This window comes from Mastomys coucha, unplaced genomic scaffold, assembly GCF_008632895.1.
Source record: "Mastomys coucha isolate ucsf_1 unplaced genomic scaffold, UCSF_Mcou_1 pScaffold15, whole genome shotgun sequence".
NCBI classification, from domain to species: Eukaryota; Metazoa; Chordata; class Mammalia; order Rodentia; family Muridae; genus Mastomys; species Mastomys coucha.
In genome coordinates, this window is record NW_022196897.1 from 77,826,290 (window position 1) to 77,841,367 (window position 15,078).

The window sequence follows — 15,078 nt, forward strand, 5'->3', positions numbered from 1 at the left end:
GAGGGAGGGAGGGAGGGAGGGAGAGGGGGGTAGGTGGGGGGGAGGGGATGAATGAGAACACACACACCTGAGCCTGGAATTGGCTTTTGAAAACTAAATGCTTACTATCAGTGACACATCTTCCTCAACAAGCCCACACCACCTAATCCTTCCTAAAACAGTTCCACTGAGCGTGAATTAAATACATAAGCCTGTAGGATCCATTCTTATTCAAAGCACCACAGTGTATACTTGTAGAAGCCAGAGTTAGATGCTAGGTGTCTTCCTCAATTGCTCTTCACCTTATTTTTGTGACAGGGCTTCTCACTGAATCTGGAGCTCGCTGACTTTAATAGGCTAGTTAGCCAGTGAATTCCAGGAATCTACTTATCTCCAGTTCCCAGTGCTAGGATACAGGTAGTATACTACAATGCCTGGCTTTTTACATGGGCGCTAGGGATCTGAACTCATGCTTGGTGGCAAGCTCTTTACCCACTGAACCATGTCTCCCCAGCTGTTTATTTTTTGTTGTGCTAGAGATTGATTGAGCCCAGGGCCTGTACCACTAGGCCATACCCATAACTTCTACATTTTTTTTTTTTAAGAAGAGTTTTTAAGAGCAACTTTTTTTCTGTTTTTATGAAAGAATAAGAACTGAATATGGTCAGTAGTTGAAAATACCCAGTTTTTCATATATAAAATAGAAGAAATATGACAAGATAAAATATTTTTTAAAGAAAAATTCTGGAAGAGGTACCTTTTCTAGGAAACCATAGTTAAATATGAAAAGAACACTTTCTCCTTTGAGCTAGCATTCTTTTTGTAATGGAAGCATCTCTGGTGTAAAATAGGCATTATTTGACATTATTCTTCATTCCTTAGATTTCTATGAGGACAACTGACAAGGACCTGAATGGCCTCATTTTAGCTATTTCTGTGTGTGGAGCTATTGCTTGCTCCTTCAGTTCTGATCCCTGGTGCGACAGTGGCTCCTGAGCACCATGAAAGTTGTCCCAGAGAAGAATGCTGTACGAATCCTCTGGGGCCGAGAACGGGGCACTCGTGCCATGGGTGCCCAGCGACTTCTGCAGGAGCTGGTGGAGGATAAGACTCGATGGATGAAATGGGAGGGCAAGGTAAGAAAATGGTGTTCTTGTCCTAGGATTTGTGGGGATGACAGTAAATTGGTACCTTAGAATAGATTAATGGTAGAGTGGGGATATAATTTATCTTGTCTGTGAAACTTGATATAGCTCATTTGGGAAATTAGTTTATAATGTAAGAGATAAGAATAGAAATGTTCTTCCTGAATTTAGATTTATCTTAATTTATAATTTGATTATTGTCTTCAGGTTTTTAGTTTGCACTGTGATACTAATCTAGAGTGGCTTCTGTGCTTTAGAGTCAGAGTAACCCAACTTTATAAACCATGTATGCTATGTGTGTGTGTGTGGGTATGTATGTATGTATTTATTTGTTTGTTTGTTTTCTTCCAGAGAGTAGAACTGCCTGATAGTCCACGCTCGACCTTCTTACTGGCCTTCAGCCCAGACAGGTACCTAATACTTAGCTGTAGCTTAAGATTTGTGATGACATGGCTTTCTGTACTCTTGGCTTAGCTTGATCATGCATATTAATACCTAGAGACTCTTTGAAGCAGTGGATGAATGTGTGAAGGTGTATATGGCGTGTGTATACACCCCCCTCCACACACATACTCTCTCTACACATATATAATTATATCTATAATTATAATATATATTAGAAATAGAGAGAAAGTAAACATATAATGCCAACCAGAAGAATAAAAAGAATTATAAAGAGAATGGTGAAAGTCAAGGCTCAGAACTTAACCAGGCTCTTAAATAATATTGCTTTGCCTGACCGATAGACACCAGCAATGAAGGCAGTATGTATTATGTGGTGACAGTGTGGGAAAACTAGAAGCCTTTAAAAATGAGAATATTTCTGTTGTTTGTAGAGAAACTACCTAGCAGACATACCTTAATTTCTATCATTTGTAGTGAATAGTGTAGGGAATAATGTTGGGTTTTTTGTTTTCTAAAGCTGGTAAAATTTACTCCCCTCCCCCTCCACGTTTCTTAATTATTCCTACATTTTGATTCCCTAGGACTCTCTTGGCGTCCACACATGTGAACCATAACATCTATATTACAGAGGTTAAGACTGGCAAGTGTGTTCACTCTCTGATTGGACACCGCCGTACTCCATGGTGTGTCACTTTTCATCCTACCATCTCAGGCCTTATTGCTTCTGGCTGCCTAGATGGAGAAGTTAGGATTTGGGATTTACATGTAAGTATTTTTTGGGCTGCTTTTTTTCCTTTGATATTCCAGACACAGAGACTTGTTTGCCATTGGATTCTTACTTCTGGCTGAGAAACTAACCACTTTGTTAGGACTGGTAGACATTGCTCACTTAAAGGATGGAAATTCTAATTCGTACTTCTCTGTTATGAAGTAAACAACCTTATTTTCCACTTGCTTATTTTAAGATTGTATAGCTGGAGAATTTAACATGAGTTCAGTATCGACTTCCATTGTCTTGGAGTACTCTGCTCATGATCATCCCACAAGACTTGTCCTGATGATAGGCTAGTGGGTTGCTTTGCACTATCTTTGCACCAAGCTGGAATGTCAGAGACAGGAACTGAGTAGAGGCTTTGTTATTGACTTGAAGAGAGTATTATTTGTCCTATAAATTATTGGTACTACTAGATGGCTGTTCATATACATTATTTTATATAAGATGTTTGAAGTAAGGCCTATAAGAACTCATTTTATCTCAAATGGAAATTTATTAATTTAGAGACAATCTTGCTATGCAAACCTCACTGGTTTGGAAATGATGATGTAGATGAGGCTACCCTCAAACTCATGGAGATCCACCTGCTTCTGCCTTCTGAGAGCTGGGGTTAAAGCCATCTACCACTGTACTCTGATAAAGATTTCAATTGCAAGTGGAAATACTAGAGATCAAACCCAGGGCTTCATACATATGAAGTATATGCTTTACCAGTGAGCTATAAAATTTCATCTAGACCCCTCCTCTTTTTCACTCGCTCCATTCTTCTCCTCTTCCCTATCCCCCTGTTTGTTTTTGTTTATCTTGTTTTTTTTTGAGATTAGGTATCACTATGTAGTCCAGGCTGGCCTCAGATTTGTGGCAGTCTTCTTGCTTTGCTTCCCAAGTGCTGGGATTATAGGTGTGAGTAAATGTAATTCTCTTCACATGGACTCCCCAGTCTGTTGGCAGTTTGTAATCTGAGAATATTTTTGGATTGGTTCATTTGCAGGGTGGCAGTGAAAGCTGGTTCACAGATAGCAACAATGCTATAGCCTCCTTGGCTTTCCACCCTACGTCTCAACTCCTACTGATTGCCACTGCAAATGAGATTCATTTCTGGGATTGGAGTCGTCGGGAGCCCTTTGCTGTGGTGAAAACAGCCAGTGAGATGGAACGTGTCCGGTGAGTGCTGTGTTCTGTCAGCTGTATCAGGCATCAGACTGACATGAAAGAACACTTATAACTACAGTTATTTCAGGAGACAGGTTGTTATTCCTACTTAGGGCAGTCATTAGTCTTCTTTAGGGTATGTAGGCCAGAAGCAGTTCATTTTGTTTATGGCCTCATCTTGTGGTCTCTGCAGATCAGGGTCTTTTGGTAAAATCCTACTTAGGTTCCAGGCTGTCTGCACTTGGGATTAATCAAAAATAAGTGGGTAATTTGATAGCTTGGTGGCTGATTACTCACTATTGGCTATTTACTTATATTTACCAAGTTATAAAAAAAGAAATATAAACATGTATCTGGGCTACGTAAGGAGTCTAAGTCTTTCTGGACTAGTTACTAAGAATCTGACTTAAAAAACAAAATACCACTCTAGATGTCCACACCCTAATCTCAACATTTGATAGGTAGAGCCAGCAGAGGTAGGTGGATCTCTGAGTTTGAGGCCATCTTGGTCTATATCGTAATTTTCAAGATAACCAGAGTTACATAGTGAGACTGTCTTAAAAAAAAAAAAAAACAAAACAACCCAAAATACCAAAACCACAATATAGCTGGAGATGTAGTAAGATACAGCTCTCGCCTATAATATATATATATATGGCCTTGGATTCAGTTTTCTGCACTACAAAAACAAAAAAACTGCCTAAGTTAGATGAATACATTGTTTTCTTTGGCTCTTTTCGACCATATTATTGCTGGCTATAGACTGGTTTTCTGGCTTCCAGCCATATCACTTTGTACTGATACTTTGTCACTAGAGTAAGTACTTTTTGCCAAGTGTAGCAGCTGTATGAAGGAAACCTGAATCTGTGTGGCAGCATTCTGATTTACCATTTAAATGGGCTCTTACATGTTGAACAGATAATAGTTTAATGTAGCTGCTAACTGTGATGCAAGCCTGGATGTTTTTCAAAACTGAAACCATGGCCTGAGGATGTAGCCCAAGTTAATAGAATGGCTTGTCTTGCATGAATGAAGCTTAGAGTTTGATCTGTAGTATCACATATGGTGAGTGTGTTGGTGCATACCTGTAATGCCAATACTGAGATGGTAAAGGCAGAAGAATTAAGTTAAAGGTCATCTGTAGCCATCTGTTGACTTGTAAACTAGCCTGTGATATATAAGACCCTGTCTCAAGGAAAAAAAAGTGAAATCTCTTTCTTTTTTAAAGATTTATTTATTTATTATATGTAAGTACACTATAGCTGTCTTCAGATATCCCAGAAGAGGGCATCAGATCTCATTATGGATGGCTGTGAGCCACTAAGTGGTTGCTGGGATTTGAACAAATGACCTTCAGTAGAGCAGTTGGTGCTCTTAACCACTGAGCCATTTATCCCACCCTGAAATCTCTTTCTTAATGCATTAGGAAACAACATAAAGCCTTATTTTAATGTCTTTAAATTATTTTTAAAAGACTAAGTAGGTGTGTAGCATTCAAGAATCTGAGACAGAACATTTGTGAGTCTGAAGATGACCTGGACTGCATAGATAAAACTATCTCCAGAAGAGAGTGGGAGGGAGAGAAAATAAAGAGTTTTGAAAGCATGAAGGGGAGAGTCTGACAATTTCCATTTCTCAGTTAACATGGTCTTGTTCTTTTGTATTTCAGTCTGGTGAGATTTGATCCACTTGGACACTACTTACTTACAGCTATTGTTAACCCTTCTAATCAGCAGGTAAGGGTCCAACAGTCTAACTCTAGCTGAGCTGTGAGCTACTTTCTAAACTTGGACTCTAATTTTGATCATATTATCATCTTATTATTAAATATCTATTATGTATTATAATAATGAATTTATTATTACTAAATAGAATTCTGATTATATTTTAGTTCTTAACATTGCTGTAATTCTTTTCCATCAAGACTTTTTTTTTTTTCGAGACAGGGTTTCTCTGTGGTAGCCCTGGCTGTCCTGGAACTCACTCTGTAGACCAGGCTGGCCTCGAACTCAGAAATCCACCTGCCTCTTTCCATCAAGATTTTAGTTAATTTTTGATGATATCAAAAGTTACATACATAATTTTCACAGGAGAGTCAAATATTTAACCCTTGTGAATAAAACAAGCCTTGTCAGAGCTGGAGAATGACTCAGTTGTTAAAAGTAGTGTACTTCTGTTTAAGAGGACCTAAATTTCCATTTTCAGTCCCGTCTGTTGGGTTGCTTATACCTACTCATAACTCTAGTTCCAAGGAATCCAATGGCCTTTTCTGGCCTGTTTCCAGTGCTTAGATGTGTGTGGCATATACTCACACAAAGACTCTTATATATATATATATATATATATATATATATATATATGTATGTATGTATGTATGCATGCATGTATGTATGCATGTATGTATGTATGCATGTATGTATGTAAGCAGACAAACTATAATTTTAAAAAATATGTGTGGGAATTTTGTCCGAATGTGTGTCTATGTAATTTGTTTATGTAGTGACCACAGAGTCCAGAAGAGGACTTTAGATTTCTTGGAACTTAAGTTACTGCCAATTGTAACCACCATGCGGATCCCAGGAACCAAACCCAGGTCTTCTGCAAAAGCAACAAGTGTTTTAACCACTGAGCCATCTCTCTGGCTTCTAAAAATAAATCTTAAAAAGAAAGAAGTAGCCAGAGGCTAGAGAAATGGTTCAGCAGTTAAGAGTGCTTGATGTTTTTGCAGAGGACCATGGTTTGAATGCCAGCACTCATATAGCAGTTCCCAACCATTTGTAACTCCAGTTCTAAGTATCTGATCCTTCTGCTGACCTCCATAGGCACCATACATGTATGTGGTGCACATAATAAATACATGCAGACAAACACTCAGACATAAAATAAAATATAAGTAAATCTAAAATAAAAAGGAAATAACTTGTCTTCATTATGCTTGTCTCATGTGCCCCTGGCTGGTTGACTTTTGTTTCCCTTACTGCTTCTATGTCACAGAGATGCCTTTTATAAAATAATTGTTTTGCCAGCTGTACTCATTTAGATATGTTGCCAATTGGAAATGAATAATTTAATACCATATGATGGTTTTGAATCTCAAGCCAGTTTTCATTCCTTATGAGGAGAGAGTTTTTGCTTATCCATTGAAGGTGGTTCTTCTTGGATGATTATCAGTCAATTTTAAGTTTCTCTTGATTAGTTTAGAGGTTCTGTCTAACTGTTGTGCTCTACTCTTTCCTGCTGGTCCATGTTGCAGGGTGATGACGAACCAGAAATCCCTATAGATGGAACAGAGTTATCTCATTACCGTCAGCGTGCCCTCCTGCAATCACAGCCAGTTCGCCGGACACCTCTCCTCCACAATTTCCTGCACATGCTGTCCTCCCGCTCCTCTGGCATCCAGGTGGGAGAGCAAAGCACAGTACAAGATTCTGCTACCCCCTCACCCCCACCGCCTCCCCCTCAGCCCTCTACGGAGCGTCCCAGGACTTCCGCTTACATCAGACTCCGACAGCGGGTCAGTTACCCCACCACAGTTGAGTGCTGCCAGCACCCTGGGATCCTGTGCCTTTGCAGCCGCTGTGCTGGCACTCGAATTCCTTCCCTCTTGCCACACCAGGACAGTGTCCCCCCTGCTTCTGCCAGAGCTACTACCCCTTCCTTTTCTTTTGTACAGACCGAGCCCTTCCACCCCCCGGAGCAGGCTTCATCAACGCAGCAGGACCAGGGCCTCCTGAACCGGCCATCTGCCTTCAGTACAGTCCAGAGCAGCACTGCGGGCAACACGCTCCGCAACCTCAGTCTGGGTCCTACCCGTCGTTCTTTGGGGGGCCCTTTGTCTAGCCATCCTTCTAGGTATCACAGAGAACTAGCCCCTGGGCTGACAGGTTCTGAGTGGACCCGGACAGTACTCACTCTGAACTCACGTTCTGAGGTAGAATCTGTGCCCCCACCGAGGACCAGTGCATCCTCAGTGAGTTTGCTTTCTGTACTGAGACAGCAGGAAGGTGGCTCTCAGGCATCTGTGTATACTTCAGCCACAGAAGGGAGGGGTTTTCCATCATCAGGGTTGGCAACTGAGTCAGATGGAGGGAATGGTTCCAGCCAAAACAACTCAGGCAACATTCGCCATGAACTTCAATGTGACCTGAGACGCTTCTTTTTGGAGTATGACAGGCTGCAAGAGCTGGATCAGGGCCTGAGTGGGGAAACTCCCCAGACCCAACAGGCCCAGGAAATGCTCAACAACAATATTGAATCGGAGAGACCAGGTCCTTCCCATCAGCCTACTCCACACAGCAGTGAGAACAACTCCAACCTGTCTCGGGGCCACCTTAATCGATGCCGTGCTTGCCATAATCTTCTAACCTTCAACAATGATACCCTTCGTTGGGAAAGAACCACACCTAACTACTCATCTGGTGAGGCTAGCTCTTCCTGGCATGTCTCCACTACCTTTGAGGGCATACCACCGAGTGGCAACCAGCTACCACCTCTTGAGCGGACTGAGGGCCAAATGCCTAGCTCCAGCAGGCTGGAGTTGAGCAGCTCTGCTAGTTCACAAGAGGAGAGGACTGTGGGGGTGGCCTTTAACCAGGAGACAGGCCACTGGGAACGAATTTATACCCAGTCCAGCAGATCTGGAACTGTATCACAGGAGGCCTTACATCAGGATATGCCTGAAGAAAGCTCTGAGGAAGACTCCCTCAGGAGGTAAGCAGCTGCTGTCCTGTGTTCTACCTCCCTGCCTCTTCTTAATACCCATCATCCTGCAGACTTAGTGGTGTTGTGGCTTTATATAAAGTATCTGGGATCCATGCATCTGGTTCTGATCTTGCATTATTTTGGGAAATCTTACATTTTGGGTGACAGGGATAGCATCAGGCCTAGTGGTGTGAGTTAACTATTGTACTAGTTTATTTTTGTCTAAGCCCAAGCTCTGGTTTTAGCCTTGAAAGGGAAATGTTGATTGAGTTAGAGAGGCATGAGGAAATATAATCGTTGATTCTTTTTTTTTTGCCTCCCCTTTTGACTTTGAAATATCATAGATATAGGGCTAGTTGTTGAGATAAGAGTATGTTCCAAAGGACTACTTATAGTGAGAATTTTAAAAAAGACCTAGAGTGCGGACACAGATATTTTTTGTTTAGCATTTTGTGCTAGCTATTCCTTGAATATATTGTTTTTGAACAACTCCAGTTCAGTAAATAGGTGAAGAATTCCATAGGAAAGTGTTTTGTTTTTTGTTTTGTTTTGTTTTTTTTTTAATTTACCAAACTTACGTTTTTAGACAGTATCTGGGCTGCTCATTTAGGGGTTTTGTTTGTTTGTTTGTTGGGTTTGGTTTGGTTTTGATGGTTGTAGAAATTAAACTCAAAGCCTTAAAAATATACTTCCATATCCACAATTCTTTGAATGGGCCTTCCAGATTACCATTATTTGGGATGGGAGAAAGAATTCCTGGAAAGAAGGCCACTCCACACGTGCATTGGCATCCGAGACAGTTCTCATGAGAGAAACAGAGTAGGAGTGATAAACTACCTACCACATGTTCCGTGAATGGCTATGTGCACTTCTATCTTGATTTATTAGGGACTTCTTTCTATGATTATGTAAAGGTCAACTCTAGCATAATCACCAATTCTCAATACTGAAGCCAAACAGCATATTGCTGTACATCATATCCTCTGCTAAGCAACTGAAATTTTTCTGTCATAAACTAGGGTGGCAATATAGATTGTGCACATCATGTACTTGTTATTTTTGGAGGATGCTTTAGTCAGTCATTTAGTCAATAAACACTAGTGGAATGGTTATAGATTTTCCAGCACTGTGCTAGGCACTGTGCCCACTGGAGTATATACTTTTACTATGGAGGCAAGACATCTTTATATGAAATCTATCACAAGTGTAGATGATCTAATAGTACTTTAAAAAAAATCACATCTATATTTATTGTGTACATTTTGGTGGTATGTGTGCCATGACATACATACATACATACATACATATATATGTGTACACACACATGTATATACATACACATACATATACATGTATACAAATATATGTATGTATATATGTGTGTGTGTATGTGTGTATATATATAGGTCAGAGGGCAGTAGAGATCCTGGGGTCATCAGACATGGTGGCAAGCACTTTTAACCTGCTTAGCCTTTTCACCATCTCCAGTCTGGTGCTTCTTTGTGCACTACTGATGCTAAAATAGAGACTAAGCAAAAAAAAAAACAACAAAAAATTAGTTTGATTTTTAATAAAAGAGAGCTATTACCCAAAAAAGTTATGTAATATTCAGTAATGAAATGTTGGTAAGACTTGGAAAAGGAAAGACTTTTTCTTTTAGGGTAATAGCACATTCTCAAGGAGGATAGTGGACTAGACATCAGAAATAGACAGAGTAATGAGGTTGTTTCTGTGCCAGAGTGAATGAAGCCAGTTCTTGGGATCAGCTCTGAATTCCTTGCTTGGAATATTTACCTTTGCTTAATCATCAGGAGGGTGGGACTCTGTTCTTCTTGAAAAGCAAGAAGGCATCCAGCACAGTACCTGGCATGTTGTTGGCACTCAGAATTTATTAAAGGCAGTCAAGGGAAGGGCTGTCTTCAACTACTGAAGCTTATCAGTTTGCACCTCCAAAGTAACTGAGCCTTTAGTCAGCATTTGTCCATCTTTTAACAGTACTTCTCATGTGGTGTTCTTCTGAGTAATGCCCAAATGGCTTAAAATAAACCCTGTATACAGAGCTTTAGAGATACCAGTTAATGAGAAATCACTGTGTAACGTGTCATATTCTCCCTTGGAAGTGATTGGAAGCAGGGGATAGGACATTATTTCTGACTATGTAGCATCCATATAGCAGCTCACAACTATCTGTAACTCCAATTCCAGGTGATCTAATGTTCTCTTCTGGTGTCCACGGGCACCAACCACACACATAGTATACATACACACATGAAGGCCAAACAGATATAATTATTTAATAATTAATTAAATACATAATACAGAAATGACATAATTTCTGATTTCTACAACAGCTCTGTGCCATATAGGCATTACATTTCATATTTTGCAGTTAAGAAAAGTGAGTCCTATAGAGCAGTCAGAATTTCTTTTAAAGGTACAGGAGGACAGGAGCTTGGGAGATGGCTTAGTGGCTAAGAACATGTAAGTGAGTGTGAGGACCAAGTACTTATTAATTCCAAGTACTTATATAAAAAACTGCATATGGCACCTATGCCACTATAACCTCATCATGATTTTAGGGGGCTTGCTGACCAGCCTAGCTGAAACTGAGGTCCTAATCTAGTGAGAACCCTGATTCAAAGGATCAAAGTAGAAAGCAGTAGGGCAGGGCTTGGGATGTATGTGCTCATTTGTCTTCTGGGTGTGAACACAGTACCCACGTGAGTATGAATGCATGAACATTCCAAATAAACAAACAAAAAACAGAAAAGAAAAAGTCAGAATGAAGATTTAAACTCTGGTCTGCATTAGTAAAGCTTTGTCCAGTCGTCAGCTCATGGTGTATTCCTTATGATAATCCTTGTACTGTTACTTAGATTATTTAATTATATCTGTTTGGCCTGCATGTGTGTATGTATACTATGTGTGTGGTTGGTGCCCGTGGACACCAGAAGAGAACATTAGATCACCTGGAATTGGAGTTACAGATAGTTGTGAGCTGCTATGTGGATGCTAGGAGTGGAACATGAGTCCTTGGCAAGAGCTGTGCTCTTGATTGCTAAGCTACCTTTCCAGTTCCTCTCATTTTATTTTTATTTTTTGTGTTCATTTACATGTATGTGGTGTATACATCTGTGTGTTCTCATGTGGAAGTCAGAGGCAGAGGATAACCTCTGCCTTGTAGGGCCCAGGGCATCAAACTTAGGCCATCAAGCCTGGTGGCAAATACCTTTTAGCCATTGAGCCATCTCCAGCCAGATGAACCTTAGTTTTTTGTTTGTTTTGTTTTTTTATTGGATGTTTTCTTTATTTATATTTCAAATGTTATCCCCTTTCCCAATTTCCCCCCTGGGCCCCCTTATCCCATCCCACCTCCCCCTCCTTCTATGAGGGAGTTTTCCCACCCACTCACCTACTCCCGCCTCCCCACCCTCAAATTCCCCTACACTTGGGCATCGATCCTTTACTGGAACAAGGGCCGCTCCTCCCATCCTCTGCTACATATGCAGCTGGAGCCATGGGTAAGTCCATGTGTACACTCCTTGGTTGGTGGTTTAGTCCCTGGGAGCTCTGGAGGGTCTGGTTGGTTGGTATTGTTGTTCTTCCTATGGAGTTGCAAACCCCTCAGCTCCTTCAGTCCTTTCTCTAACTCCTCCACTGGGGACCTCTTTATTTTTCTTTCTGTTTTTACTTTACTCACTTATTTCATTTTTAAATGTAATTTTTTCTTTGGTTATTGTTGTTTTGAAGACAGACTCTCACTATCCTGATAGCCGTAGTTTTAATTGAAATACCTCTGTTTATTTTTTCATTTAATTTTTTTATTTTTAAAGATTTGTTTATTTAATGTATATGAGTATACTGTAGCTGCCTTCAGACACACCAGAAGAGGGCATCAGATCCCATTACAGATGGTTGTGAGCCACCATGTGATTGCTGGGAATTGAACTCAGGACCTCTGGAAGAACAGTCATTGCTCTTAACAGCTGAGCCATCTCTCCAGCCCCCTCATTTAATTTTTGTTTGTTTGTTTGTTTGTTTTGGGACAGTCCTGGCTGTCCTGGAACTCACTCTGTAGACCAGGCTGGCCTCAAACTCAGAAATCCACCTGCCTCTGCCTCCCAAGTACTGGGATTAAAGGCGTGTGCCACCAGGGGCTGGTGAGATGGCTCAGCGGGTAAGAGCACTGACTGCTCTTCCGAAGGTCCTGAGTTCAAATCCCAGCAACCACATGGTGGCTCACATCCACCCATAATGAGGTCAGATGCCCTCTTCTGGTGCATCTAAAGACAGCTACAGTGTATTACGCTGGAGCTAGTGGGGCTGTCCCGAGTGGGGCTGTCCTGAGTGAGTTCAATTCCCAGCAGCCACATGATGGCTCACGGCCATCTGTACAGCTACAGTGTCCTCATACACATAAAAAAAAAAAAAAAATGCGTGTGCCACCACCACCCTGCTCATTTAATTTTTTTAATCATGGAACTCTTCCAACATAAAAATGAAAAGGATAATAAATAAATTCCTGTGTATCTATCACTTTACATTAAAAAATTATCAGCCATTAGCTAGCTGCCTTTTGTTTTTGTTTTTGTTTTCCCTACTTTTATCTGTATTGCTGTTCACTACCCCAACCCACATAGCATGTGTTTTTGTCTATAAATACTTCATGGTTTCTAGAAACAAGGCTATTCAGTGAAACTTTCTGTGTTGATGAAAATGTTCTGTCTCTGTGCTTGCAACCATAATAGTCATGAGTACATATGACCCCTGAGTAACTGAAATGTGGCTGTTAGTATCTGAGGAACTAGTTTTAATTTTTATTACTTTAAATATAAGTAGACTAGTAACTACCATGTTGCACCCATAAAATATTAATTATAAGTTTTTTAAAATTAAAATGCTGTACTGCAGACCACAGTGCAGTGTGGAGATCAGAGGACACAAGCCTATGGAGTCCATTTTTTTTTTCCACCTTCATATGAGTTCCAGCAATTGAACTCGGGCTACAAAAAATGCTTTTACCCATCGAGCCATCTTGACTTTAACATTGATAGCCCTCTTTTAAAAAAATGTTTTGAGATATGGGCTTGCTTTGAAACCCAGGCTGGTCTTAAACATAGGTATGTGCTACAATGCCTGGCTTAATATTTTTATTACAGTTATTTATTGTGGTGTATATGTGGAGGGTGGGTTGTATATGTGCCACAGCACATGTATGAAAGTCAGAGGGCAATTTTTAGGAGTTGGTTCTCTCTTTCTACCCTCTTGGTCCTGGAAATGAACTCAGGTTCTCAAGTTTGGTAGCACTTTTACCAACTGAGTAGGCTTTTAAAGCCCTAGAAATCTTTAGGGTTATCAGGATTTTTTGCTTTAATATTTTCTTTTCTTCTAGTGATTAAAGAGTAGTTTGTATTGTGACTTAAATGATGTGAAACTATTGAAAATGCATGTTGTAGGGCTGAGAGTGCAGTTAAGTATGATTAGAAAACATACAGAGCATGCTTGAAGCTCTATCCCTAGCACTGGGGGACAGGAAGTATGTACACACAACACACACACACACACACACACACACACATACATACACACACACACTCACTCACACTGTGTATAGTCTGTAATCTTGTGACAAATTACATTTTTTTCAAGATATGTATACAAATAATGCATAATTCTCATCTTAAAATGGTATTGGTATTCCCTTATGGAATTATTTTTGAATGAGTTAGAATACAATATACTATGAGGACTGACAGCTGGCTCAGAAATGTGGCATTTTGTGAGATATTTTAAGTGTACACTATTGAAGTAGGGCCATTACTTCCAAATTGAATCTCTGCGTTCTGTTGTAAGTTACAAATAAAACATATGCTAACTAAACTCTGTGTTAAACTACCAACCTTCTAAAGATGCCATGTCTACCTGGTGAGCTAGCTCATGCTTCTGTTTTCCAGCAGATGTCACTGTTGGGCTGCTGCTACTGCTGGGCTTGGGTAGCAGGGAAGAAAAAGGTGTTCTTATGGTTGGTTTGTGTAGGAGGTAGAATCTTACAACAGAAGCCCTTTTTTATAGGTGACTATTGTTGCTAAGTGCATGGAATTCATAAAAGGTGATTGTATTTAAAGGTTGAGGGTTTTGTTCTTTGCTCTCCTGATAAGAGATGGGCTATGGAAATATGTTTTGTTGTCTTGGCGCTACATGGATAATTGTGTCTGTAAATGTATTACTAAGCACATCTGTATTCCAGTCGAGCTCTGTGCTGCTGAGTGGTAGTAATCAGCTCATAGGGTGTCTCCTTTTTCTTGTGGGTAGAGGAGGGCAAGCTGTTTATGTAGTCTGATTCCAGCTTACACCTTGGATGACAGACTTTTTGTCTCATTCTCAGAAACATCTTTTTGGTCTAGCAGATAAGGGAATTGTGAGGACTTTTGATTTTTGAAATGCCTTTTGTTTTTTTTTTTTGAGACGGAGGTCTTACTATTTAGCTCTGGCTGGGCCTGGAACTCACAGATATTCATATATTTCTGTTTCCCAAATGCTGAAATTAGAAGCATATGTCATCGCCGGGTGGTGGTGGCGCACTCCTTTAATCCCAGAGGCAGGCGGATTTCTGAGTTCTAGGACAGCCAGGGCTATACAGAGAGACCCTGTCTTGAAAAACCAAAAAAAAAAAAAAAAAAGCATGTGTCATCATGATTGGTTGAAATGGTATTTCAAAACTAGAAGGAACCCAGAGTTATTGGTCCAACCTTCGTGTTCCTTTCCTTTCCTTCAATGCTAGGGATTATTCATCCTGGGGTCTCATGGGTACTGAGCAAAGAGGTACTAAGATTAGAAGTAAAATTTGAACTCCCGCCGGGCGTTGTGGCGCACGCCTTTAATCCCAGCACTTGGGAGGCAGAGGCAGGTGGATTTCTGAGT

At 40.4% G+C, this 15,078-nt stretch overlaps 1 protein-coding gene across 7 annotated transcripts in view; it reads left to right on the plus strand.

Moving 5' to 3' along the window:
* The window catches only part of Ambra1 (autophagy and beclin 1 regulator 1), a 190,533-nt gene that overhangs the window by 32,088 nt on the left and 143,367 nt on the right, over nt 1–15,078 (plus strand). For 5 of the 7 annotated variants that reach the window (XM_031371037.1, XM_031371042.1, XM_031371041.1 and 2 more), the window contains exons 2-7: nt 862–1,115; nt 1,476–1,534; nt 2,111–2,294; nt 3,296–3,468; nt 5,126–5,192; nt 6,710–8,166. In XM_031371037.1, coding sequence (XP_031226897.1) covers nt 981–1,115; nt 1,476–1,534; nt 2,111–2,294; nt 3,296–3,468; nt 5,126–5,192; nt 6,710–8,166 — 2,075 coding nt within the window. In that variant the 5' untranslated portion in view covers nt 862–980. The remainder of the gene's footprint in view (nt 1–861; nt 1,116–1,475; nt 1,535–2,110; nt 2,295–3,295; nt 3,469–5,125; nt 5,193–6,709; nt 8,167–15,078) is intronic. The other 2 variants (XM_031371043.1, XM_031371044.1) reach the window with 1 other exon arrangement.